This window comes from Hippopotamus amphibius, chromosome 4, assembly GCF_030028045.1.
Source record: "Hippopotamus amphibius kiboko isolate mHipAmp2 chromosome 4, mHipAmp2.hap2, whole genome shotgun sequence".
NCBI lineage: Eukaryota > Metazoa > Chordata > Mammalia > Artiodactyla > Hippopotamidae > Hippopotamus > Hippopotamus amphibius.
Window position 1 is genome coordinate 158,722,959 of NC_080189.1, and position 27,906 is coordinate 158,750,864.

A 27,906-nucleotide genomic window follows, 5' to 3' on the forward strand; every position below is an offset into this window, starting at 1 on the left:
AACTATATGCAATATCTTGTGATAAACCATAATGGAAAAGAATATTAAAAAAATATATGTGTATAACTGAATCACTTTGCTGTACAGCAGAAATTAACACAACATTGTAAATCAACTATACTTCAATAAAATAAAAAAAAAAGAATTTCTGAAATCCACTTATATTGGGTTGGCTAAAAGGTGCCTTTGGTTTTTAAGTAAAAATAAAAGGCACATTTTTCGTTTTCACTGAGAACTTTATTGAGCAATGTATTCACCCTTTTGTTTCACTACCTTCTGCCATTTTTCAGGCAACTTCATAATTCCATTTTCCCAAAACTTTTTATCTTTTTGAGCAAAGAACTGTTCCAGGTACTTTTTACAGTATTCCAGGGAATTGAAATTTTTTTCCATTAAGAGAATTTTGTAAAGACTGAAATAAATGGAAACCCAAAGATGCAATATCTGGTGAATATGGCAGATGAATCAGAACTTCCCAGCCAAGCTGCAACAGTTTTTGCCTGGTCATCAAAGAAACATGCAGTCTTGAGGTATGCTGATGGAACATTATGCGTTTTCTGTTGACTAATTCTGGACGCTTTTCATTGAGAACTGCTTTTAGTTGGTCTAGTTGGGAGCAGTACTTGTGGGAATAAATCATTTAGTTTTCCGAAAGGAGCTCATAATAGAGGACTTCCTTCCAATCCCACCATATACACAACATCACCTTCTTTAGATACAGACTGACCTTTGGTGTTGGTGGTAGTGCGTTTTGCTTGCCCCACGATCTGTTCCATTACACATTATTGTACAGTATCCACTTGTCATCACTCATCACAATTTGTTTTAAAAATGGAATGTTTTCATTATGTTTAGGTAGAGAATTGCATGCAGAAATGTGGTCAAGAAGGTTTTTTTTCTTTTAACTTATGTAGAACCCAAACATCAAAGCGATTAACATTACCAAGCTGGTGCAAATGATTTTCAGTGCTTGATTTGGATATTTTGAATATGTCATCTGCCTCCCAAGTGGTATAACATCGATTATTCTCAATTAATGTCTCAATTTAATCGCTATCAACTTCAACTGGTCTACCTGACTGTGGAGTATCATCCAGCAAGAAATCTCCAGCACGAAACTTCACAAATGGCTTTTGACACGTTTGATCAGTTGCAGGACCTTCTCCATACACTGAACAAATCTTTTTTTGCGTTTCTACCTTCCTTGAGATAATAAAGCATAATATGCGAAAATGTTGCTTTTTTTCTTCCATCTTCAATATTAAAATGGCTACACAAAAATTCATCAATTTTGATACTCTTTTTTAATGATATGACAGCTGTCACAATACAGTCTAACAAAATTGTTTCAAGTGAAGTTAAAGATAACTAAGCTCTACTAGAGCCACTTTAAGGAAAAAACTGAACAAATCTTTTGGCCCACCCAATACTTTCTCCTGAATTAAAAAGCAGATGGGCTCAAAGTAGCCGTGCCATGACCATGAGGGGAGCTAGCCTTGGAACAAGGCCCACATTGTAGATGGTAGAGCAGAGAGGTAGGAAAAAATAAAGACAGGAAGAACCTCATTCATGATAAAATTATTGAGGTTCTGGATTACTTAGTCCTGAAGGGCAGCCTATCTAGTCTTTCTGCTGAATGCGCCAATGCATTTCCTTACTGGCTAAGCTAGTTTGAGTTGAGTTGTTCGTTTCTTGTTTTTGAAAACTTTCTAGTTTCTAGCTAGGCACTATGACACAACCATATTATGGAATACAATGTAGCACTTTAAAAAATACTTCTATATACCGATTTAACATTAAAAAAAAAACCCTATTAGTGAGTGAAAGTTGAAAAACTCTATGATTCCATTTATGTAAAATTTTTAAAAGCAAAATAAAATGAACCATTTCTATAAGTATTATATATATAAATGTGGTTGTGTAATTTATTTTTAAGTTAAAACATATGTAATATTTGCTATGCTGAAAATATATGTAGTACATATGTAAATTATGAAGCATAATAATAAAATGAAAATCAGCAAACCCACCACAGAATTTATGAACTAGAACATTACCAAAACCATTGAGGCTACCTATATATTCTTTTCTAATCTCCACCTTTGCTGTCTCCAAAGGGAAATAGTAATTCCAAGATGTCACCACTACCCTGAATTCTGTATTATTTTTTTTTAAAGTATAGCTTTACCACATATGTGTTTTTCAAACAATAGATTCTTACTTATACCATTTTTAAATCTTTATAGTAATGGTACCATACACTATACACTTATGACTTTTTCCACTCAACACCTCATGTGTGTAACTATAGTTCATTCATTATAATTTTATATAATGCTCATGTGAATTTCTGAAAATATGTATATTTAGTCTCCTATCAGACATTTGAGTACTTTCCATTATTTTTTTCCTTTGTGAACAATGGTGCCACAGACAGTCTTGAACATGTGTTCTGGAGCATATATGCAAAGGTTTCTCTATAAAATTAGCAGTGGAACTGCTGGGTCTTAAGCAAAGCACATGCTTTATTTTTCTTGGTTATACCAAAATAGTGTATCAATATACATTTCCACCAGCAATCCTTAAGTGTTCCTGTTATTCTACATCCTTGTATTATTAGATCTCTTATATTTTACCAATGTAATGACTTTAAAATGATATCTCACTATGGTATTAGCATTTCTATGATTGCTAATAAGTGGAGCAATTTTCATATCTTATTCACCATTTGTCCTCCCTCTGCAGTCCTAGTTAAACATAGCTCAAGATAATATTTCCTCCTAGAAGCCTTCCCTGACTTCCCCAGATCCTCAGGCTAGCCTAAGTGCTGCTACTAGTACTTTGCACATTTCTATCATTACATTTTTTTATTATTATTATTATTATTATTTTTGGCTGTGTTGGGTCTTCGTTGCTGCACATGGGCTTTCTCTAGTTGCAGCAAGTGGGGGCTACTCTTTGTTATTGTGCGTGCGCTTCCTCAGTGCAGAGGCTTCTCTTGTTGCATAGCACCGGCTCTAGGCACACAGGCTTCATTAGTTGCAGCACATGGGCTCAATAGTTGTGGCTCACGGGCTCTAGCGCGCAGGCTCAGTAGTTGTGGTGCATGGGCTTAGTTGCTCTGCAGCATGTCAAACCCATGTCCCCTGCATTGGCAGATGGATTCTTAACCACTGCGCCACCAGGGAAGTCCTAAGGCACAAACTTTTTCATTCGCAAAATGTAACTAACATTTGACTAGCACTTTACTGAACAAAGTATTTTCATATGCATTAGCTAATTTAATCCTGGCAATAGCTCTGGGGAGTAGGTATAATTAGCCATTCTTAATGGTAACAAACCCAGCAAGCAGAAATGCAGATGGATGTAAATTTTACAAATGGTGGTACAGTTATAGCGTTTCACACTAGTCTCCCATTGTATTTTATGTTCTGTTGGTACCCAAGTATAATCATTTCCTCCACTCAGCATATACTTATTGAGCCCTTGCTATGTATCAGGCATTGTTCTAGGCACTGAAGATGCACAGCAGTGAACAAAACAGACACTACTCACACTCCTTAGCTACATTCTAGTGGGGTATGTGCAAACAGTAAAATAAATAAGAAAAAGTGTTAGTAAAATTGAACAGCAAAAGCAGATACGGAATATATAGGTACGTTCAATTCTGTGGTCAGAGTTTTTCATTTATTCTGCGTTGTTTGCAGCTCTCCCGAACAAGAGTAACATCTCACTCCTCTTTACTATACTCTCAGCACTAGGCACTCAGAGAGAAAATAACTGTATATTGAATAAATTATAAGCCTTCTGAGAAGCAAGCAGTTGGGAAACAAAGGCCTGTAAACAGATACTGACCATCTAGTCCATAAATCGACTAACCTAATCGTTAGTGATTAATTGATTTCTATTAATCTAATAGGTGAAATTCTTTTTAGCACATTTACATTACAAAATGAAAACTGTGTAAAATGCTTTTACAGGCCGTTTTAGGAACTTCAAACCTGTTTTAACCGCCTCTTTGGCCGTGCCAGCGCGCGTTAAGCTTTGTGTTTATGTATTTGCGCGCTTTTGAAAAACCACCACAGCCTTTGCCACTTATCTCTTGTTATCACCAGTAGTAGTTTTCTTGGATTAGCTCTTGGGGTTTCTACTGAGATGCTGGGTGAGACCCAGTTATCAGCCCATCGAACCTCAATGAGCCACAAAGCAAGGTTCTAACCCTGAAACACAAACTACAAAAAGTGGGAAACCCTTTAACAGCCCTCGCGCCGCGTCCAACCGGAACCTTGACCTCAAGATGGCGTCGCGTAATCATAAGATTCAATCAGCTCCAATCAAAAATGGCAGGGTGGGTCGTAACTTTCAGCTCGAGCCTTTCTAGCCCCCATTAGGCGCGCCTCTCTATCATCATTCGCCGCTGTGTGGTGATTCAGAGCCAAGAGTGAAGACCATCTATATACGTTCTTCTCTATGATCATCCTCTCCACGCCCCCAGCCGCAGTGCACGCCGGGCAATAGGAAGACCTCCAGAAGCTCCCCGCGCAGCGCGGCCGTGTTTGCGGCCTGTGCGAGTAGGCGCTTCGGAACGGGTCTCCCGGCTGGCGGCGCGCAGAAACCTCGAACCGGTGGAGCCCACTCGTAACCTGGAGCTCGGAAGGCCGCGAAGACAGTACCGTTTCCTCAGCGGCGGGTGAGTTCACGCCTCTGAACGCGTATGGAAACCGGGAGACAGGGTACTTCGTCTGGGTGAGGAGGGAAAGCCGGGGAGGCTGCGAAAGGGCCGGGGTGGGATGGGGTTGGGGTGTGTGTGTGGGGGGGTGTTGGGGTGGGGGAGGGGATGGCACGAGGCTTGGGTTTCTTCACTTCTCTAAGGCCTCGAAAACCAGTGGGCCCAGGAGGAGCCCATGGAGGCCGGACCTATTGCCAGAACCTTCCTCCTTGCATTGTCGCCCACTTTCCCTTTCCTTTCCACGGCTCGCCACAGAGAGGCCTCGGCCCATTCTGGGCTCCCGGTTTGCCACAAAACGAGCTGTCGGCCCCGGGGGAGCCCTTCCCTGAGGCCCCTTTCTAACCCGAGCCTGAGGAAGCCGTCCGGTGGATATTCTGGGCCTAGGATACAATTGCTCCAGGCTCTGCCTAGAAGCCGGCAGCACCCACCCTTTTTAGCCGGGGGGCTGGCTACCAACTGTTTTCTTTCCCTTCTCTGGTCATCTAAAGCCCGCCACCGAGGGAACGGCCCTCCCTCCCCCCCGCCCCTGGCTTGAATTTGGCTACTGCCCACCTTTTCTAGCACCCTCCTGGTTGGTTTGCTTGTCTAAGATTGTGATGAGTGTTGAGGCCCTGCCCCCTTCCTCCACTGGAGGTTACAGTAAACTGTATCTCCATTGATTCTAGGGGAGGACCAAGCTCCATGTTAAAATATGTTGCTTCGTTTTCATCCTTCTTTGGTCTTCAGTACCACTTTTAAAACACGTTTTTCGAAATAGTTGTAGGAGTATGAAGATTATTTTGAAGTTATGTAATATGGTTGTATATTGCCACGGAAAAGCCATTTTGATACTGGGCAGAGTGGAGCTGACCAAAAGGAGGGAGGAGATTGGACTTGCACCAGATTGCTATAGTGTGAACTGCGGTGAATTAGGTAGTTGGCAGCAGTGTATAAACTATTCTTATGTTGTTTTGGGAGCTTTAAGTTCTAAAAGGTTATTTCCAAAAATGTTCAGAGGCCTAGAAAGGCATTCAGTTGTTCATCACGATTCAAGTAGATACTATGCTATTCTAATTTAACTTTTCTTAAAGCTTTGGTTTTCTTCACTTGTAAAATGAGGCTTATTAATAGTATCGACCTCATAGGTTATTGGAATTGGGAATTAATTGAGAAAAATGTATGTAAAATCCTTAGTGCAATGCTCAAGTAACATAGTAGGTATTTAGTCCATATTAACTGATAGTGTTTGTTATTTAAGAATTTTCAGTGAAGTATCAATATAAGAGCCTAACCCTGACTGTAACATTTCTTGCAGTGTGCTCTGGACAGACTTTCATAAATAAAGTCAGAGTTAACCATTGGTATGTTATTACTAGAAAGAGACATTGTGATGAGTGAAAACAGCCTTTGGATTGGTAATTTCAGGATAGTGGGGACCATGGAGTCCTTTCTCATTTATTGTGTTCCTTTGGACAAGTTAGCTTCATCTGTAAAAGGAGAATAATATATTTACACTAGGTAATTTGGGAGATTAAGTGAGATAATGCATGTTGAAAGCTTTTGTAAACAAAAATAGATTAAGATCTTAGCTGTTATTTTTATTAAATAATTCATCTTCTTGGGATTACCAATTTTCTTTCTTTTTTGGCCACAGGCAAATTAACTATATACCTTTTTCATTTATACATGATTTAGAGAAAAATTATATTGACTTTTATACTGTAGAAGCAAAAGTAATCATTGAATCTTTTAACATCTTACAAAAACATTCTGTTAATTTTTTAAATCTCTTTATATTTTTTTCTGATTCTGCCACTGCTATTCATGAGGATTTTGATTGATTCCTCAAAATTTTTGAACAGCTTTTTTCCTTTTTTTGAATTTTGAAACTACAGAAAATAAAAAGAACATAATATTTCCATTAACCAGAATTATTGTTATTGCTTTTTAACTTATTTTGACAGTTTCAGATTTTAAGAAAAAGTTGTAAGAATAGTACAAAGAATTGTCAAATATCGTTCATCCAGATCCCCCAAAAGTTAACATTTTACCAGTTTACCAGCTTCATCCTTCTCTGCTTTGTATCACCAAATTTTTTTTCTGAAATCTTTTGCCAGTAAGTTGCAGATGTGGTGTCCCTCTTAACCCCTGAATACTTAAGGGTATTTCCTAAAAATAGTTACATTCTCTTAATTAACAAAAGTACAATGATCAAAATCAGGGAAATTAATATTGATACAGTATAATCTACAGTTCTTAGTTGGGTTTTACCTGAAATTGTCCTGAATTGGTATTGCTACTTTTTTTTAAAGCTGCTTTATTAAGGTATAATTGACATATAAAAAGCATTCATTGTAAATATACAATTCATTGTTTTTTAGTAAATGTGCAGAGTTGTGCAGCCATTACCCCAAAGGATTCCTCTTTTCTGTTTGCAAGTCACTCCCTATTCCCACCCCAGCTCTAGACTACCACTAATCTTCCTCTATAAATTAGGCTTGCTTTGCTTAGGCTGGGGCAGTTTTGTCGGTCCATTGTACCTTGCAGGCTATAATCAGAGCAGGAAACAGTGCATGTTACACTAATAAATCTTTTATATTTAATGTAGAGCCACTGGATTGGCTGTATAAGTACACATAATAACTTAAAATTTGCCCTTTCAGAACTAATAAAAATAATGCTTAGAAAAGAACCTGGCACATGATTGGAGCTAGATGTTTTACTGGATAAGTGAATAAGTTGTATATGAGTGTTTGCTGAAGAGAATCTGTTGGTTCATTTGCTTCTTGGCACACAGTGTCCTGATGGGGTTAGCCTATAAATCTAACCCTGGTGAAATACTTTGTTTCTGTTGGGATAAATCTGTAATGGAGGAGGGCATACAAGCAGTAATGTATTCTCAGGAGTGCAGAAAAAGAGTGTTTTAAAAGAGTAAAGAGAAAAAAGTGAAAAAGAAAAGCAGAATGCATGCATATGTTGGGTGGTAGAGGTAAAGCTTCTTTAGAAGTTTGCTTACTTTTTGGGGAGGACCAAATTTATTGAGATAAAATTTACATACAGTAAAAGGCACCCATTTTAATTTCATTGGATTTCAATGAGTACATAAACCTGTATGACAGCTGCCGCACTAGAGATAGGGAACACTTCCAACATAGGTGCTTGATTTTGTTACTTTGGGCCATAAATTTTCATACTTAACAGGTAAAAATGCTTTGAACCTTCTAAAAGTGAAGCACTACTATTCAAGTATTCTTGAAATGCTATTTAAGTCATTTCAGTGCTAATAAAATAACCTCTGCATCTCTCATTCCCCACACACAATCCCTCAGACTACTTTCAAAGTATATCCAGAAACCAGTAACTTGTTACCACTTCACTACTGCCACCTGTTCTAGTTTTACGCCACCTCTGTTTTGTCTGGATTATTGCAATCGTCTCTTGCTTTTCTACCCTTTGCTCTCCTCCAGTCTTAACATAGTGGCCAGTGACAGTGTTAAAATATGTCAGGTCAGAAACCTTCCAAATGTTTTCCATCTCATTCATAGTAAAAACCAGTACTTTTACAGTGGCTTACAAAATGTTACGTTCTTTGAACCCCCTCCCCATCTCCAACTTGTTGCCAGTATTGTGCTCTAGCTCTTGGCCTTATTATTCCTCCTGCAGACACTGCATATCCACCTCAGACTCTTTGTATTTGCTGTTTCCTTTGTTTGGAAGGCTATTGCCCCCAAAATAGAGTTTCTTGCCTCAGTCTCTTGCAAGTCTTTTTTCAAATGTTACCATCTTGGTGAGGCCTCACCACCGTGTTTAAAATAAAGCATTCCCTAGCTCTCTTCCCTACTTCATTCTACAAAGTACCTACCAACTTTGAATATCTGTATAATTTACTGTGAGAGAGTATTACAGTTTATTTATCAACTATAGGTAAAAATGTTTTGCTTATAAAAGTTTATGCTCATTTTCACATACATCAAACCATACCAAACTTTATGTTGAAATAAGTGGTTGATACTTTCATTTTAGGATGTTTAAAGTGTTCATTTGTATTTATCAGAGATCACCAGAAATGTTTGTTTTCAGAATTTCCATAAGAGGGGCTGTATCTTATTAAGATCACCTTCACCTTTGAAATTCAGCCTACAAATGAGCAAGTTTTGAACAGTTCCAAATAAAAGAGAAATATTTTGTAGAAAAATTGGAGTGAATGAAATGAGTATATTAGCATAAACTAAAAGATAATCTGGTTAGCTTTTTATTGTTGTTAACTCTTAACAGGATGAATGGTAACATTTGAAAACCATGAAGAATAGTTTAGACACCAATAACATAGAAGGCTTATTTAAAAAAATAGTATTTACATTTAATACATAGGAAAAAGTGATTCTAAAAATGAATTCATGGATCAATCTTTGTAACCATTGTGAGCCTAGGTACTGAGTCATTGCTAGAATCGTGCCTGGCACATGGTAACTTCTTAATAAATTTACTTAAAGAGGTTCTCAGAGTTTATTTGTTTACTGATTCATTGATTGATTATTTATTCAACAGGTATTAATACCAACTGCCCTCCTAAGAAAGTGCTGAGATAGAGTATTATAATGATAATACAAGAGCTTCTGTAAGTAGGACAGTAGCCCTCTATGTTTTAAAAGGATATACACTCCTGTCCCCTTCCATATAGAATATTTTTGTTTTGGACAAAAAGGTATTTTTTAAAAGATTATTAAAAAATTCAGCATGTTCACAATCTTAAATTAAGCCCATTTTTCTTTTTAATTATGTTGATAGCTACTTAATGTTTTAAGGCATTTCCAGTACCTTATTTGCTGGTATATGACATCATTCTAGGAATTTATTTTACCTGTAATGCTTTCTGAATATTTTAAGTGTACTGTGTTTTTGAAATTGAAGTTTACATTTTATAGAATATTGCATATCCTAACTTACTGAGTGAATAGAACCCTCTGAGGAAGAGTAGCTGTAAAGATGAAGGACATGCTTTTTAAAGACATGCTTTTTAAATGTCTAATAAACAGGTAAAAAGATACTCTATGTCATTAGTGATTTGGGAAACGCAAGTTGAAACGAGAGTATTTTTTACCTATCAGATTGGAGATTTACTCCAGTGATAGTGAGGATATGAGGAAAGGGCATACCCATGTAATGTTGGTGGGAATATTAATTTGTACACTAGATTTGGAGGTAAAGTGTAGATACATACAATACTGATACGTATTACAGAATTGCTTGCACAAGTGCTTAGAGTTACTTGTCCAGTATGTCCAAGAATGTTTAATAGTTTGTAAGAGGTAAAATGTGGACAACCACCAATGTTGGTTAGTTTACTGCATTATAAAGAATGGAATAGAACTTTATGAACTGACATGAAGAGATATTAATAATAATGAGGGAGAAATGCACAGAACAATGTAGTATGATTATATTGTTTGCAGAAAAATGTGATTATATATTAGCTTGTGTATAGAAAGATATTTTAGAAGAATACAACGATTTTATACCAAACTGTGATTTATACCAAACTGTTGGGATTAGGGGCGAGGAAGTGGAAGACATGCACTTTTTATCCTCTCTCTTCTAAAGGGTGAGTAAAACAATATATAAAACACAGTAAAGAAAATAGTAGAGAAAAACATTTTTTTAAAAAGCTTCTGACAACTCTAGACTCCTTCAGTTATTGAATGTAGGTGGGGGAGTTTTTCTTAGTGTCCAACAGAAAATCTCCTGTTAATCAAATCACTACTTTTAGCTACATCACTGATATGAAGTCAACGCACTTATTTTGGCTGCTTTTTAAAATTGGTGCATGGAATCCTACCAAGACATTCTAACATCATTTTTATACTTTTTTCCAGTAGTTCTGGACACTTGAGTATGTTAACAAAAAATGTAGAATTTGGGGGAGGAAAAGTCTTAAGTACTTCTGTTCATTTAGTTAAAAGACAAAAGTTTCTTTTAAGTAATGATATCACAAACCAAATGAAACAGTTTAGTGTGTTCTTGTATTTTTAAAAATCAAATACCAGCATCTGATTCTTAAATTTCATTCACTCATTCATTGAATATCATTCAAGAATGGTTAGGAGGTTTGCTTTTAAGTTTGGGAAAAATAACCACTTTTTTTCTCATTGTCACAAATTGTGTGTTCTCTTTATATTTGAATGATTACTATGTGACCTGATATCTGGAGGTCTTCCACCCCCCCGCCCCCCCCAGGTTTTCAGAAAGTCACTGAGACTTTCGTTTGTCCTTGAAGAACTGGCCAACACTGAATCAACAAATACTGTGTAATTTTGTAAATTTAGTTTTCAGGGTGCTGACATGTTTTAAAAAGTTAATGCATCAGAACACTTAAAAACTGTTAGATATCTTCTTGGATTCTGAGTTTGGGTTAAAAAGATTCATTGATGTTTGGTATTTAATTTTGGATATTAACTGAACCTCAAAATTTTTTTCTTCCTTTATATGTATTCCCATATGATTGTAGGAGTCTATCCTGAACTTAGATCGTGTACATTTTGGGAACTTATTTTAGAAAAGATCTAAGTTTAAAAAATTCTCAATGGACAGAGAGAGAAAAGAGGGTCTTTGCCAACTCCTTTGGGTAAGAAAACTTTAGAATTTTGCAGATACTCTAAAAATGAAGGCCAACAAACTAGGCATATCAAATTGTAAAGTTTTCAAATAACATGATTTGTCATGATTTCTTTCTTTAGACCGCTGCAGTAAGAATGTCTTTCCCCCCTCATTTGAATCGCCCTCCCATGGGAATCCCAGCACTCCCACCAGGGATCCCACCCCCACAGTTTCCTGGCTTTCCACCACCAGTACCTCCAGGTAAGTTTGTGGATACTGTTGTTTTTGAAATATAGTTGATTTACAGTGTTGTTAGTTTCTGGTATACACAGTGTGATTCAGTTTTACGCACGCGTGCACACACACACACACACACGCACTTTTTGTTTTTTGTTTTTGTTTTGGCTGTGCGGGGTCTTTGTTGCTGTGTGCGGGCTTTCTCTAGTTGTGGCGAGCAGGGACTGTTCTTCGTTGCAGTGCTTGGGCTTCTCAGTGTGGTGATTTCTCTTGTTGTGGAGCATGGGCTCTAGGCATGCAGGCTTTAGTAGTTGCAGCACTCGGGCTCAGTAGTTGTGGCACACAGGCTTAGTTGCTCCGTGGCATGTGGGATCTTCCCCCACCAGGGATGAAACCTGTGTCTCCTTCATTGGCAGGTGGATTCTTAACCACTGCTCCACCAGGGAAGTCCCACACACACTTTTTTAGTTTCTTTTCCATTATACTTTATTACAAGATACTGAACATAGTTCCCTGTGATATACAGTAATTCCTTGTTGTTTATCTACTTTATATATAGTAGTTTGTGTTTGCTAATCCCAAACTCCTAATTTATCCCTCTCCCCTTTCCCCTTTGGTAACCATGTTTGTTTTCTGTGTCTGTGAATCTGTTTTGTAAATAAGTTCATTTGTATCAATTTTTTAGATTACACATGTAAATGATATCACATATTTGTCTTTCTCTGTCTGACTTACTTCACTTGGTATGATAATCTCTAGGTCCATCCATATTCTACAGATGGCATTATTTCATTCTTTTTTTATGGCCGAGTAATATTCCCTTGTAAATATATACCACGTCTTCTTTATCCATTCATCTCTGGGTAGACACTTAGGTTGCTTCCATGATTTGGCTGTTGTAAATAGTGCTGCTGTGAACATTGGGGTGCATGTATTTTTTGAATTAGAGTTTTCTCCAAATATATGCCCATGAGTGGGATTGCAGGATCATAAGGTAGGTCTATTTTTAGTTATTTAGGAACCTCCATACTGTTCTCCATAGTGGCTGCACTAGTTTACATTTCCACCAATGATTCTGTGTTTTTTTTTTAACCTATCCTTATGTCATTGCAATATTAACTTTAGGAAAATGATATGTATGTGACTATTGGTAGAAAAGCTGTTAGCATTCTGTAAATGTGATGTCTCATTTTCCTATGGTGATATTTTTCATTTCTGACTGAGTATCAAACTCATCTGGGAAGTTAAATCTTTATTTAAAAATATAGGTAGTACATTTATACCCTTCAAAAATTAAAAAGGTATACAGTGAAAAATTTTTCTCACGTTCCCATATAGCTTGTTACCATCCCCTTAATGAAAGGGGGTAACACAACAGGGTTATTAGTTTCTTCTTTATCCTTCCAGATTTTTTTTAATGCATATGACAAGCCACTATAAGTATATATTTTTCTATGCATTTGTTTTTAGTTTTTTCTTTTAACACAGATATATATAGCATTCTATATATACTGTTCTGCCTATTTTTTTTTTTCATACTTGACAGTAAATCTTGAAGAGGTCTCCAAATCACTATTAATAGCTTTCTCTCTCCAATGTTTTATGAGGTTAAAAAAAAAAATTTAGGCCCCACCCCAACCTACTGAATCACATCCTCAGAAATTGGGGCCCATGGGCTTCCCTGGTGGTGCAGTGGTTAAAAATCCACCTGTCAGTGCAGGGGACACAGGTTCAAGCCCTGGTCTGGGAAGATCCCACATGCCATTGGAGCATCTAAGCTCATGTGCTACAACTACTGAGCCTGCACTCTGGAGCCCGTGAGCCACAACTATTGAGCCCACGTACCACAACTATTGAAGCCCATGCGCCTAGAGCCTGTGTTCTGCGATGAGAAGCCACAGCAATGAGAAGCCCACGTACCACAGTGAAGAGCAGCCCCTGCTCCCCACAACTAGAGAAAGCCCGCGCACAGTAACGACCCAACGGCAGCAGTAAATAAATGAATGAATGAATGAAATGAATGAATGAAAAAGAAATTGGGGCCCAGGAATCTCAAACATATTCACAGGTGATTCATAGGTATCCATTTAAGCACAGTTAAGAGAACCCACATTTGAGGACCATTATTTTGAGGTTTGTAATTAACATTGCCTGACCTAAGGGAAAGTTTTCCTCTTTTATCGGTGAGAGTTCACATATTTTTATATTTTAGTGGAGTTGAAAGCATTTCGGACAGAATCAGTTTCCCCGTTGCCCATCTGAAAGATAGTATCTAAGAGTTCTCCTTAATTTGCAGGATAGTATCTGAGTTCTCCTTAATTTGCATGTTAGAAGTATTTTCTTTTAACATAGAATCTGTGTAATTCAGGTTGAAATCAACAAATGATCTTGTAAACCACCCAGAAGTCTTTCTTTTTGAGCAAAGCTATACATCAGTGACTTGGCTTTAACCATTGGATTATCTGTTTGAAATTAGTGTTTATTAAAGAGCTTGACTGTTGCAAAATCAGAAGTATATTGCAGTTGGCTCATATGATGGATTGTGAATTCATTAAGTGTACATGACAGAGGCTCAGCTTTGGGGACTTCCTACCTCTAGGTCAGATACACAGCAGTGTTGAAGTAGGTGTGAAAAGCCACAAAATGAACATGGCAGTTTTTCTGGCATATCATTTAAAACTTCAGGAATTTAAGGGTATATCATAATTTAAAAAATCAGAACAACTACTTATGCATGTATATCGTGGAGGAGAATGCTGTACTTGTACAAGTTTTTAAAACATTTATGCATTTGTTACCCCTTGCTGCCAGGGACATAGTGTGAAAATTTGAGTACTATCAGTTTATCTTCGCATGTAATAGTTATTGAATTTCAGTCACTAACTTAACTGCTCTGTAATGGACTACAGAGGATTTTCTCCTGAAAAGGGGGATTAAGAAAATAGTTAATGGATAACTGAATAAAGTTAGTTGTCCACCATCAAACCAGATTAATTGCTTGGGAAGGATAGTGTCCTGGGCCACTTTCATTTGGGCATTAATTTTTGAGGGTGACCCTATATTTTCTTTCATTAATTTATAGTCTCATAATAAGATCTATTTTTTGATAGTCTTTGCTAATAACCATGATACTGTTAACAGAGTTTGTGTTATAGAGTTATAGGGAAGAATAGTTTACTTTCTGTTTCTTTATTTCTATAAAGCTTAATCACTTGTTCCGAATCAGGGAAGGTGACAATGAAAAAATCAGTTCCTTAATTTCCTTACCAGTATATTTGGTTTTTTGTTTTTTTTTTGTTTTTTTTTGCACACGGGCTTAGTTGCTCCGCGGCATGTGGGATCTTCCTGGAGCTGGGATCGAACCCGTGACCTCTGCATTGGCAGGCGGATTCTTAACCACTGAGCCACCTAGGAAGCCCAGTATATTGGTTTTATAAAAAAGATTTTAAATTCCTTTAAATTTTCAAAAAACACATACTAAATGTAACATGTTTTCTGATGAACACTATATCAAATTATAAATGGAAGTGGAAAATAAATGGGCCATGTTTCTGTTAAGGCTACTCCTCGTATCTTTTAAAATGGGTTAGCAGACCTTAAAACCAGATTTTCAGTATTTCTTCTTGTCTGGTCAGTGCCATACTAATGTGGGCATTTGTTCACAGAGTGTTAACGCTACTAAACAATTCTGATTCCGTTCGCAACAGCATACAGTATCATTTCTGTTTAGGGAAGCATACTTGAATGATAAATTAGACTTTATTTAGTTGCAGGTAGCTCATTCACTACCTGCATTCTCTGTGTAGCATCAATACCTAAAAAATTTTTAAAAAATGAAATATATGCTAAACTAGTGTACTAATTCAAGACCACAATACCCATATTCATGTACAGTTTTCTTGTGTTGCCTATTAATGCAATTAATTGAACTCTAAGTGAGATAATGTATGTGGTGATAACATTATATATTAAATTAGGAAATGTTTGAAAAAACCCATAATTTTTCCTTGAAAAGTAATGCATACGTATAAAAAAAGGAAATCCCCCCCCGCCCCCCCAACAAGTCCCAAGAGTTCCCTTCTGCAAAGATAGCCTTTCTTATCAGTTTCTGGTGTGTTGCTCTCCAGAAGTGCAGTGTATTTCCCACAGTGTTTGCTTATGTTTATTCTACCCTACCTGTTTTTTCAGACCTCAGCTGGTATATAAACTGTTTACACTTTGTGCACTTTGTATTTTGTTTTGTTTTTTGTTTTTTTTTTTCATTTTAGCATGCATAGATCTGTAATGAGCAGCAATACATTTTTCAAAGCAAAGTCTGCATTGCCTGAAATTAGTAAATTGAGGTGGGAACCATACTGTTAAACTTTCAGTAACTATTAAAAAGGGAAAAAAAATTTTTTCAAAATGTCTTTTTTTTTGTTTTTTTGTTTTGTTTTAAGAACTTTTATTCAGATACAATTGACACACAATAAACTGCATATATTTAAAGTGTACAATTTGATATTTTTTTCTTATTAGTAATGTATATATGGCAATCCCAATCTCCCAGTTCATCCCTCTCCCCCCAGCTTGCCCCACTTGGTGTCCATATGTTTGTTCTCTACATCTGGGTCTCTATTTCTGCCTTGCAAACTGGTTGATTTGTGCCGTTTTTCTATATTCTGCATGTATGTGTTAATATATGATATTTGTTTTTCTCTTTCTGACTCACTTCACTCTGTATGACAGTCTCTAGGTCCATCCATGTCTCTGCAGATGTCCCAATTTTGTTCCTTTTTACAGCTGAGTAATGTTCCATTGTATATATGTACCACATCTTTATCCATTCATCTGTTGATGGACATTTAGATTGCTTCCATGTCCTGGCTTCTTAGTGTTTACCCATGGAAGAGGTGCTGCACAGGTTACAGTTGGTACATGGAGTATTTGCTTTTGTTTTGCAGAGTTAAAAGTGAAAAATTTAGAGTTGGTGATAGTTTTGAGTATCCATGTATTTAAGTGCTCCACATAAATCTCAGTTGATCTCATAGGCACTCTAAGGAAATAATTACCTCATTTGAATTGAGGAAACTGAAGCTGAGGTTAAAGAGCTTGCCTAAGGTTGCATTGCTAAAAGTGATAGAACCCAAGTTTGGTTTGGTTTGGTTTTTCTGTTTTGTACAATCTTCTGTAGGCTTATTGGTAGGCATCTTGACTTTTATTTTGTAAAAGTTTTGTTTAAAACTGTGAAGTTAATTTAAATAGGTTATATTGGAAAATAAACGGATAGTTGTTAAATGTTTAAGAATTTATTACCAGTCTTAAATGGACAGTTATCTTAAGTTGATGCTAAATTTGAACTGAAAAGTGATTTCAGAACTTCTTAAGATATATGTAGAAGGATTTTAAAATTTGTATTTAAGTAGACAAATCTTTCATTGATTTTGCCCTCATTGCAACCTTTTTCTTAGTTCTCAAAAGGTAAGATTTCTTCATTAGTTATGAACACAAGGACTCTCGATGTAGCAACTATTGATAAGTAAACAATGTAGTTGAAAACAAAAATGCAGATTCCACTAAGATGTCAATCTTGATAGCCCATTGATAGCTTTTAACCCTTTAGGGCAGTACATGCTTGTCTTAGAGATTTTCTCTCTGATGCTGAGATTACTAATCTTATTTTTTTCATGATTTTTGCTTTTATTAAATAACTGGGAAAAACAAGATTCTTCCTAGGTTTCCAGATTAATTTCTTCTTTGATTCTTTTGTCTTTTAACTTTCAAATAATTTATTTTTAGTTTTAAAGGAGTCATTAATACCATTGTTCACCTGTAAGCAAGTCTGTGTGAAAGTTGCTGGTTTAGAGGATGTACTGAAGTAGATGAACATGAATTGTACACAGTTTTGTACTGCTTAAGGCAAAAGCAGGTTGTGGTATTCTTTTTGCTTTTAGAATAGTCTTTTTGTTTATAAATTTATTTAGACCAACCTGATAACTATGTTGTTTTTGAAAAATATCCATTAATTTCTCATTTTCATTAATCCTACATTTTCCCTTAAAAGAACTGTGAGTGGAGGTAGTTATTTGTATGGCATGTAATTGATGTAGAATATATAGTTGTATATATAATTATATTCTTAAGATTCATTATGCTTTTTTCTTAGGAACTCCAATGATTCCTGTACCAATGAGCATTATGGCTCCTGCCCCAACTGTAAGTATAACTTTAAGGAGGAATTAGGAGTGTCACTGCTTTTAAATCTGAATGGCTTGATAAACTCAAGATAAATTAATTTCAAATATTTAAAAGAATACTAGGAAAGGAATAAGAGCATTCATGTATATCATGCTACTTATTTAAATAAGTACTATTTTCACTCAACTATGCATTTAAACAATTGACCCTAAAATATGTTCCTTAAATAAAGAGTTTTATGGGCTTCCTAGGTGGCGCAGTGGTTAAGAATCCGCCTGCCAATGCAGAGGTCATGGGTTCAATCCCAGCTCCAGGAAGATCCCACATGCTGCGGAGCAACTAAGCCCGTGTGCCAAAAATAAATAAATTAAAATAAATAAATAAATAAAGAGTTTTATGACTTCCCTCTTATTCTCTAGACTCTTTATATACTTTTATTTCAGATTTAGACATCGGCTCTTTCATCATTCCCTCATGTCTTGGTCCTGGGAGATAGGAGAAGTGATCTGACATGCCTGATTTCTTAAAAGAAAAAAAAAAAAGGAATGATCTAGCAGAAATTCAAATTTTGAAATGAAAGTTAAATATATTTCTACTCTTTCCTCCCACCTACCTAATTTTTAGCTTCTTCCAAACTATTTTTTTTCTGTCCTCTAGTATAATACTTTCAAGCTTTGTAAAGTTTTATTAAAGCCTTTTTTCTGCTGAAGTGTTTCATTATTCAGTCTTATGTCTTGAACTTTAATTCTCCACATTCATAAAAGCTTCTGTACACTCTAAGCATCTTAGCTAAGAATGCTAGTATACTGTAACACGTGAATAAATAATAATCCTTTTAAAACATTTACTTAACCAAACATTTTTGTTGAGTTTATTAGTAAAACATCAGGCTTAATTTATAATTCCATTGTGAGGGAGAGTAGGTCTCATTACTTAATCAACTGTTTTTCTGCCTGTGGATTTTGAAAAGGGTGGGGAGTGTTGTTATTTATATTAAAAGGGTGATGAGATGGGAACTACGTGGACAAATAGGAACCTCCTGTGAGGCAGACCAAGGGGGAGTCCAGCTTTTCTTGTGTTGGACATTCATTGGGAAACCTCCATATGACAGGTACTCTTACCCTCTTGCATTTTAGCCTAGGAAAAGGCAGCTCCCCCATTTTACCACTTCAGTGCCTTCTGTGGATGTTTTGTTAAATTAAATTCTAAATACAAAGAAGAGTAAGACTATTTCTTTCCTCTGGGAAGTTGAACATTATAAAGGGAAAATAAGGTAGAAACACAAGTAACTGAGAAAAGGTAAACTTTAAGAGTGGGGAGAGTGTCATGGGAGTATTTGAATATTCTGCAAGGTTAGCAGGAATAATTGAAATTTCCTTTTATCCTAGTACAGAGTTATGAAGAAACTTGTGGATGTATTTGATAATTTTAATTGATTTACAATTTCTTAAACATTTAAAATTTGTCCTAAACATAAAAAAATTTCTATCCAAGTAATTTTTATTTGCTTTTCCAAGTTGTTGTTGTTGTTGTTTTTTTAAAGTCAGATGAGATTTTTTTTAATATAAATTATTTATTTATTGTTTGTGTTGGGTCTTTGTTGCTGCACATGGGCTTTCTCTAGTTGCTGCAAGCAGGGGCTCCTCATTGTAGTGGCTTCTCTTGTGGAGCACGGGCTCTAGGCACGTGGGCTTCAATAGTTGCAGCACACGGGCTCAGTAGTTGTGGCTCATGGGCTCTAGAGCACAGGCTCAATAGTTGTGGCACACGGGCTTAGTTGCTCCATGGCATGTGGGATCTTCCTAGAGCAGGGCTCGAACCCGTGTCCGCTGCATTGGCAGGCGGATTCTTAACCACTGCGCCACCTAGAAAGTCCTCCAAGTTGTTTTTTTTTTTTTTTTTTATTTTTTTATTTTTTTGATTATCAAGTTGTTTTTAAAAGAAAGGTAATCTAATAGTGGAACTTTACTTGTCATGAATAAGTTCACATTAATGAAAAATATGCTTTGGGAGCTTTAGATTAAGTATGAAGAACCTGTAATAATAATGTGCTGTATATTTAATACTTTAACATTGATGTTTTTAGCCTAATGTTACATTAAACATGATAGCAAATTTAATTGCAAGTTCAAATTTTATTATCTTTCTTCACTTTAGGTCTTAGTACCCACTGTGTCCATGGTTGGAAAACATTTGGGAGCACGAAAGGATCATCCAGGCTTGAAGACTAAAGAAAATGATGAAAACTGTGGTCCCACAACTACAGTTTTTGTTGGCAACATTTCTGAAAAAGCCTCAGACATGCTTATAAGACAGCTCCTTGCTGTAAGTTAAACTGTTTATTTTTCATTTAAAATTTTTTTGTTATAAATTTCAAACTAAAGAAAAATCAGAAAGAGGACTGAATTATTTTTTCCTTTTATTTTGAAAAGTTCCTTCCTTCCCTCCCTCCCTCCCTCCCTCCCTCCCTCCTTCCCTCCTTCCCTCCCTTCTTTCTTGGCTGCGTTGGGTCTTTGTTGCTGCGAGCAGGCTTTCTCCAGTTGTGAGAGCAGGAGGCTACTGCTCATTGTGGTGCGCGGGCTCCTCATTGCGGTGGCTTCTCATTGTTGTGGAGCACAGGCTCTAGGCACGTGGCTTCAGTAGCTGTGGCTCGTGGGCTCTAGAGCGCAGGCTCAGTAGTTGTGGCACATGGGCTTAGTTGCTCCGCAGCAACTAACTCCCTATTTTGAAAAGTTTCAATCCGGCAGAAAAGTTGAATGAATAGAATAGTGAACACCCTCATAACACATTTTGCCACATTTACTCTCTCCACACATGCATGCACGCACACATGCATGCACGCACACATGCACACACACTACTCAGTTTTTTTTTTCCTGAATAATTTGGGAGTAAGTTGTGACATTGCATTTCACCTCTGAATACTTCTTGTATTTCCTAAGACCAAGGATGCTCTCCTACATTTTCAAAACCATTATCATACTTAGGAAAATTTAAGGCTGATATAGTATTGTTAATTAAAATGCATATAGTTCATATTTAATTTTCCCAATAATTTCTGTAATAGCTGTTCTTTGGTTTTGGTCTGTAATCCAGTCAGGGTCACACATACATTGCATATATTTTTACTATTTAAAAAAAATTCTATTTTTTTATTTATTTGGCTGCACCAGATCTTAGTTGCGGCATGTGGGCTGTTTTAGTTATGGCATGCGGGTTCTGAGTTGTGGCATGCAGGATCTAGTTCCCTGACCAGGGATTGAACCCTGGCCCCCTGCATTGGGAGTGAGGAGTCTTAACCATTGGACCACCAGGGAAGTCCTTATACGTTGCATTTAATTGTCATGCTTCTTTATTATAGAATAGTTCCCTGCCTTTTTTTGTCTTGTCTTTCATGACATTGATGTTTTTGAAGCGTCTGGGTCTTTTGCAGAATGTCTTTCCCAATTTGAATATGATTATTTGCTCATAGTTAGATTCAGAGTAAGCATTCTTTGTTAGAATGGCTCATGGGTGACGCATTATTCTCAGGTGCAGCATAGCAAGAGAGACACACCATGTCTCTTGGTCCCATTTTTGGTGGTATTAAGTTTAGTTACTTGGTTAAGGTGGTCAGATCTCTCCATTGTAAGGGTACCTTGACTCCCTTTGTCATTAGTAAGTAACTTCTGGGTTAATAGTTTGGGACTGTGTGAGTCCTTTTCTTTAGCAGCCTTTTAAAACAATGATTTTAGCATCTAATGGTGATTGATTGACTCCGGTTAAAGTTTTTATTCTTAGTACACATAAGTTTTGTTTTTTGTTTTTTTGGCTGCAATGGGTCTTTGTTGAGGCATGGGCTTCTCTCTAGTTGTGGTGCACAGGTTCCAGGTCGAGTGGGCTCTATTGTTGTATCTTGTGGGCTCTGTAGTTTGTGGTGTGCAGGCTTAGTTGTTCCACAGCTTGTGAGATCTTATTTCCCTGACTAGGGATCGAACCCTCATACCCTGCATTGCAGGATGGATTCTTTACCACTGGACCACCAGGGAAGTCCCCATAATAAGTTTTTTTTGACTTGGTCATTGATTTTCCTTTTTGTCTTAGTTTTAAAAATTTGTCCTGGTGCTACATGCACATTTTAAGTGAAAAAATACTGAATGATTTTATTTATTTATTTTATTTTATTGGCTGTGTTGAGTCTTTTTTGGCTGTGCGTGGGCTTCCTTTAGTTGCAGTGAGTGGGGGCCACTCTTTGTTGTGGTGTGCAGGCTCCTCATTGCCATGGCTTCTCTTGTTGCGGAGCACAGGCTCTAGGCACGTGGGCTTTAGTAGTTGCAGCACATGGGCTCAATAGTTGTGGCTCCCGGGCTCTAAAGTGCAGGCTCAATAGTTGTGGCACACGGGCTTAGATCCCACGGGCATGTGGGATCTTCCTGGAGCAGGGATTGAACCCGTGTCCCCTGCATTGGCTGGTGGATTTTTAACCATTGCGCTACTAGGGAAGTCCCAAGAACTTATTTTTACTCAGCTTCACACTTCAGCCCCATTCTCACTGTATCTTTCCCCCCTACTCTGGATCCACTGGGTTTTGTAGAATCAGTTAGCCTAATACTTTCTTATCGGTATCTGCTTCTGTAGACACTTGGTGTCATAGCTTTCTTTGCTCTACTGAACAAGTTATCCATCCATTTGCCATGTATATGTGTAAACACACATACACATTTTGGCCATGCTGTCCGGCATCCAGGGATCAAACCCATGCCCCCTGCAGTCGAACCACTGGACTGCCAGGGAAGTCCCAATTCTTTGATTCTCATTTAGTTTCTCTGCAGGGAGATGTGAAAAATCCACACATTTCTCAGCTTTGACAGGCAACCTTCAGTTAATATTTTCCACAAAACTTTTTTTGAACTTTCTAAGTTTTTATTTTAATGATTAGAAATAATATTTTAAAACTTTGAAAGTAAACAAAGTATAATAATATCCCACCTTTGAGACAACCTGCCCCATTAACATTTTAGAATGTTTCTGATCATTTTATGGAAAGTTTTTTTCTTTACATAGTTAAAAATCTTACTGTATATCTGCAATTTCATGTCTCATGGTGTTTTTGCATCCCATATCAAGCATTTCCCTAGGTCATTAAAAATTCTTTATAATATATACATGTTTTTAAACATAGTCTTTAAGGACTCATAATATTTACTTAAATTTAATATAGTTTTAACTTATAATATTTGGGCATTTTGGTTTTATATGTTTGTAAGGTAAATAAAACTGTAAAGTGTCTAATTTATTGAAAGGTAGGCAGTTTTCTGCAAGTAAGAATCAGTAAGATTTATATTTTCCATTAAAATGATTTGTTGTATATTTCTTTTGTATACTAGGTTTGTGGGAATTGCAAAATTTAGTGACTGACAAAGATTTTTTTTAACTAAAAAAATTTTTTTTTGACTTCTTTTTTTTCCTAGCAGGAATATAATTGTGCTCTTATTTTCGTTATAAATTAACTTAAGTGGTAAGGATCTTTTTTTTTGTTTTCTTTTAAAGAAATGTGGTTTGGTTTTGAGCTGGAAGAGAGTACAAGGCGCATCTGGAAAACTTCAAGGTAGGTAATTTTTTCCTTATTTATTGAGATCATTTTAACCTATGTACAAAAAATTGTTCATTTGCCTTTACTCTCATTGTCCTGAACCTTGGGAATGTTCTAGTAGCACTCTGTTTTCACTCTTTAATAGGATTAAAGGCAATTGGGAAGATGTTGGCTGAGAGTTGAGATTAGAAAGTGGAAAAGGATAACAGGAAGGAGGTAGGAGAGGGAAAAAATGATTCAGACTACCTGGTTTCTTATAAGATTACTTTAAATAGTCTTTTTTGTTTCAGAGTAGGAGCGTATGATCAAGACGGAGTAATTAGGACTTAGGGAGGAAGTAGAAGAGATCATGAGATGACCTGTTAGTCTTGAAAGCAAACTGTTCTTTTCATACTAGTTGGTAGAAACAGCAATTTGATATAAATTCTTTAAACACTTTTATTATGGAAGATTTCATACATATATAAAATTAGCAGAAGAGCATGATGAACTCTCATGGACTCATCACCTAACTTTTTAACATTTATCAAATCCTGCCATTTGTGGTTAACCTGTACCCTACCCATTTTCTTCTTATATTATTATTAAGCAGTCCTGAGCACCAGATCATTTTATCTGTAAATATTTAGTATGTCTCTAAAAGATAAGGTCTTTTTAAAAAGCATATCTAAAATTCAATTAAAAGTCAAAAAACCATGTTTCTCTTAATTATTAAGTCAATATTCAAATATCCAGCATTCAGTCAATATCCAGTCAGTGTCCAGCTGTCTCAAATGTCAGTTTCTTAGTTTTTTTGATTCAGGATTCATATAAAGTCCATGCATTGCAATTGATATATTTCTGAGTCTCTTTTAATATTTTAGTTCTTCTGTCTCTCTTATTTCCCTTGAAATTCTTTGTTGGTGAAACTGAGTCATTTGCCCAGTGGTGTTTTCTCAGTTTGGATTTGCTGATTGCAGCTTCAGTAAAATTATGTGCCATGCACCTCTATCCTCTGCATTTTAAAGTAAACTTGTTTGTAGTTGTAGCTTGAGACTTGATCAGATTTGAGTTAGTGTGTGTTATTTTTGTTGATGCTTTTTGTATGTAAGAATTCTCTAAAGGTAGTGTTCTTCCATTAGGAGTCATAGTGGGTTATGTTTTGTTTTTTTTTTAAGGTTAGCAGCTGTTAATTGTCAGTGCCTATGCTGATTCATTCCCTGGGGGGTTGCAAAATGTAACAGTCTCTTTGGAAGAATTCTGTCATTCCTTCATTGAAGAACAAATCTTCATTTGTTAGTAGAATACATCTGTAAGGATAAACTTCCTCCTCCATATGCTATTTGGTTACTTAGAGGTATAACTTCTATAAGAAAAACAGGATAAATGCTTTGGTTCTTTCATTTTTCAAAAGAATGATCTTGTGTTCTCAGCATCCTCTAGCAATGACTTTTTTTTTTTTTAAGAACTATTTTGAAGTTCCAGATTGAAGCGTATTCAGTGTATTATATTTAATATGGGTTAATTGTCGTTATCACTAGTGAAGCTTACGTCATCTCAGCTTGCCTCTGGAAATTGGATCTTCAGTGATTTTTGACACAAGCCTAAAGCCTTTGATAGCTTACTTGTTATCTGGAATGACAAGATAGAGCTCAGCTAGTAGTTTTTCTGTCCCAGACTTAGGATCCACCCTTTCTCAAGCACCTCTGGTTCTTAGTAGGAAGTTGTTTTCAGAATGGAAATCAGGTGTACTCATTGTAAGAGTGGTTTGGTCTTTGCTTTGCCAGTGCACAGTAATTAATATTCAAGCCTAAAAGGTTTTAATGTCATCTTTTCTGCCATGTGTCTATGTTTGCTCTTCCACACCTAGCACCCCCATCACCGTGCATTTCCCGTGCAGTGGTTTCACAGTGCTGATTACTGAACTTTTCTTTTTTATAGGCAGGTCTGTTTGTCCTTAGGATATATAATGTATGGTCAAAGTTTCTGTCTTAAAATCACTCAGAATATGTGGTTGTATCATTAACTGTGTACATATTTGCATTCATTTAATTTTATTTTCAATATTTACTCTTTTTTAAATTTAATTTTTAGTGTCTGTTTAAAGTTATGGTAATATTGGTGAGACTAGTTATTAAAATGAAAACAGATACGGGAAAACTAGACTGGTAACCAGAATAAAAGATCAGTACTTTCTAATAAGTAGCCTGATGAGAATTTTTCTTCCTTTTCCCCTGTTTTTGTTTTCTCTTTTTTCTTTTGGTTGTTTGAGGGTGCTAAAAGTGAAATCCATATCAAAGGTAATTGAAGGAAAGGGAAGAGTGACAAATGATCCTTTTATTATAATGTTTGGTCTTTAATGACTTCAATTTTCCGTAAGTTTTTTTTATCTTTCCTAATTGTATTGATATTTCACTAATTGTTTACATCTATTGCTAGCCTTCGGATTCTGTGAGTATAAGGAGCCTGAATCTACCCTCCGTGCACTCAGGTTGTTGCATGACCTGCAGATTGGCGAGAAGAAGCTACTTGTTAAAGTTGATGCTAAGACAAAGGCACAACTGGATGAATGGAAAGCAAAGAAGAAAGCTTCTAATGGGGTATGTTTTCTATAGCATTATCTTCTCTAGGCCAACTGTGTTCTTTCAGTTTAAATACTTCTCATTATAAATGAATCTAATACAGGGCTTCACAAGATCATCAAGAGGGTGTTTTTATAGTTTATAGTTATTTTAAGTCTTTTATCTACCCATTGTGGGTGGATGACTGTTGGTTTGCTTGTTCCAGGTTGGGATGAAGGTAGTAAGGGAGGCTGGACAAGGTTAACTTGCCAGAGAAAACACTGGTACAGACTATTCCAAACAGAGCTAATTCATTAAGGCAGCTTTGTAAGTAAGTACAAAATATATTTCAACCTACAAAATTTTTATTAGTTGCCCTCTCTTTTAGAAGTACACAGGTTCTAAAATGAATGTAAATAAGTGTTACTACTTTCATTAGGTGGTGGCTCTATTAAGTGAAGCTAAAGTAAAGGAAATTTTTGTATGTTGTGTTGTAATGTATACATTATTACTCCGTCTCAGCAGACCAAAAAATAGCTAAAACCTGCGTGTATATTTCCTTGTTTTCCCTTCCTAGTTCCTTTTGACTCGTCAAGCTGAATGGATTCAAAATAGATTCAGTATTACCTTTCTGTCTACAAAAACGAAACAACCCTTTTGCTCTCTTCAGGCTTTTCACTGTCATGCAAAATAGAAATAGCTTTCTTGGTTCCATCACTCCCTCCTTCATAAAAACATTATTAAAAAATTCATAAAAATAGAGCAACCTATAAAGAAGACATTAAGTACCACCCATAATTCTGTCAGCATTAGTAACCACTGTAGACATTTTTGTTGCATATTCTTCCAGGCATTTTTCTCTGTATGGATGAATATAGTTTTAATCGGAATACATAAATTTGTTTTTCTTTTGTAAATGGAGGATTGAATTCTTAAGTATTATTTTGTAAACAGCTTTTTTTTCCCCACTTAATCCTGTCTTTCCCTGGATTTTAATAATATTTTAACTGATTTATATACATTTAGTTAGGCAGATGCCTGTTACATTACTGCCCTGTGTTTCTAAAACATAAGTATAATTATGTCAGCCCCCTGCTTGTGCATCCTTAATGGTTTTTAATTTCTCACAGTATAAAGCCCATATTCTTAGCATGGCATCCAAGGCTTGGTCCAGTCTACCTTTCTAGCTTTCCTCATCAGTTCTCTTCCATGTGTGAGTCATGTATCCCTACAAACTCCTTTGTGCTTTGATGTCCTTGTTGCCCAGCAAAGCTCCCTGTTGAAATTCTATCCATATTGTTAAAATGTTGCTTGATTCATATAACTGTCATCAGTCCTATTTGTGATTCCTCTCAGGTAGAATTAAATCCTCTCTTCTCATATAAAGCAGGATTTTACTATTGTTACGTCGGTCTGTTTTGTAATATATATTGTTTGTTTTGCTTTCTCACAGCTCCTTGTACTCTGTTTCATTCCCATATTCCACATTTTCTGATTATAAGATAGACAGGGCAGTAAATTCACAGAGTGTGTTTTTTCATCTTGTACCCCCACAGAACCTAGGTCAAGGTCTTGCTCATAATAGGAATAGGGTGAACAGTTACGTTGCTCACCTGATAATCTTACTGTTTTTACCTAGCTTTATAAGGAAGTAATACAGTCTATACTCCAGAGAAATTGTATTTTATCTCATATCAGCACTATTAACTGTCATACCACTAAAACCTTAAAAAAGCCAGCTGTCTGCAATAAGACTACTTAGATTTTCCCTGCTGCAATAACTGAATTCTTATTTAAAAGAAAGTGTGGATTCAGTGTCTTCGAAGTTTTTTCTATAATTCCCTGTGCTCATTGTTTTACTGGGCTTGGTCGTTAGCTTGTGAGATGGTTTAAATTGTGGCCTTTGCAAATGGTGTACTCTGAACATGAAGTAAATCACTTCACTGTATAGTTACATACATAAAGAAATGTATAATTGTGTGACTTTATTTTGTAATCACCATTAGTAAGAGGAATCACAGTTGAAATCTGTTTATATTTTTCTTCAAGAATGGAATTGAAGCCACCTCCAATAAAAA

The 27,906-nt window shown here is 36.3% G+C and overlaps 1 protein-coding gene across 2 annotated transcripts in view; it reads left to right on the forward strand.

The window, feature by feature from the left end:
- Window positions 1-4,515: 4,515 nt before the first annotated feature.
- The window catches only part of RBM25 (RNA binding motif protein 25), a 48,257-nt gene continuing 24,866 nt past the window's right edge, over window positions 4,516-27,906 (forward strand). The window contains exons 1-7 of one of the 2 annotated variants that reach the window (XM_057730931.1): window positions 4,516-4,690; window positions 11,214-11,330; window positions 11,443-11,563; window positions 17,685-17,734; window positions 19,874-20,041; window positions 23,246-23,303; window positions 25,707-25,867. In XM_057730931.1, coding sequence (XP_057586914.1) covers window positions 11,289-11,330; window positions 11,443-11,563; window positions 17,685-17,734; window positions 19,874-20,041; window positions 23,246-23,303; window positions 25,707-25,867 — 600 coding nt within the window. In that variant the 5' untranslated portion in view covers window positions 4,516-4,690; window positions 11,214-11,288. The remainder of the gene's footprint in view (window positions 4,691-11,213; window positions 11,331-11,442; window positions 11,564-17,684; window positions 17,735-19,873; window positions 20,042-23,245; window positions 23,304-25,706; window positions 25,868-27,906) is intronic. The other variant, XM_057730932.1, reaches the window with a different exon arrangement.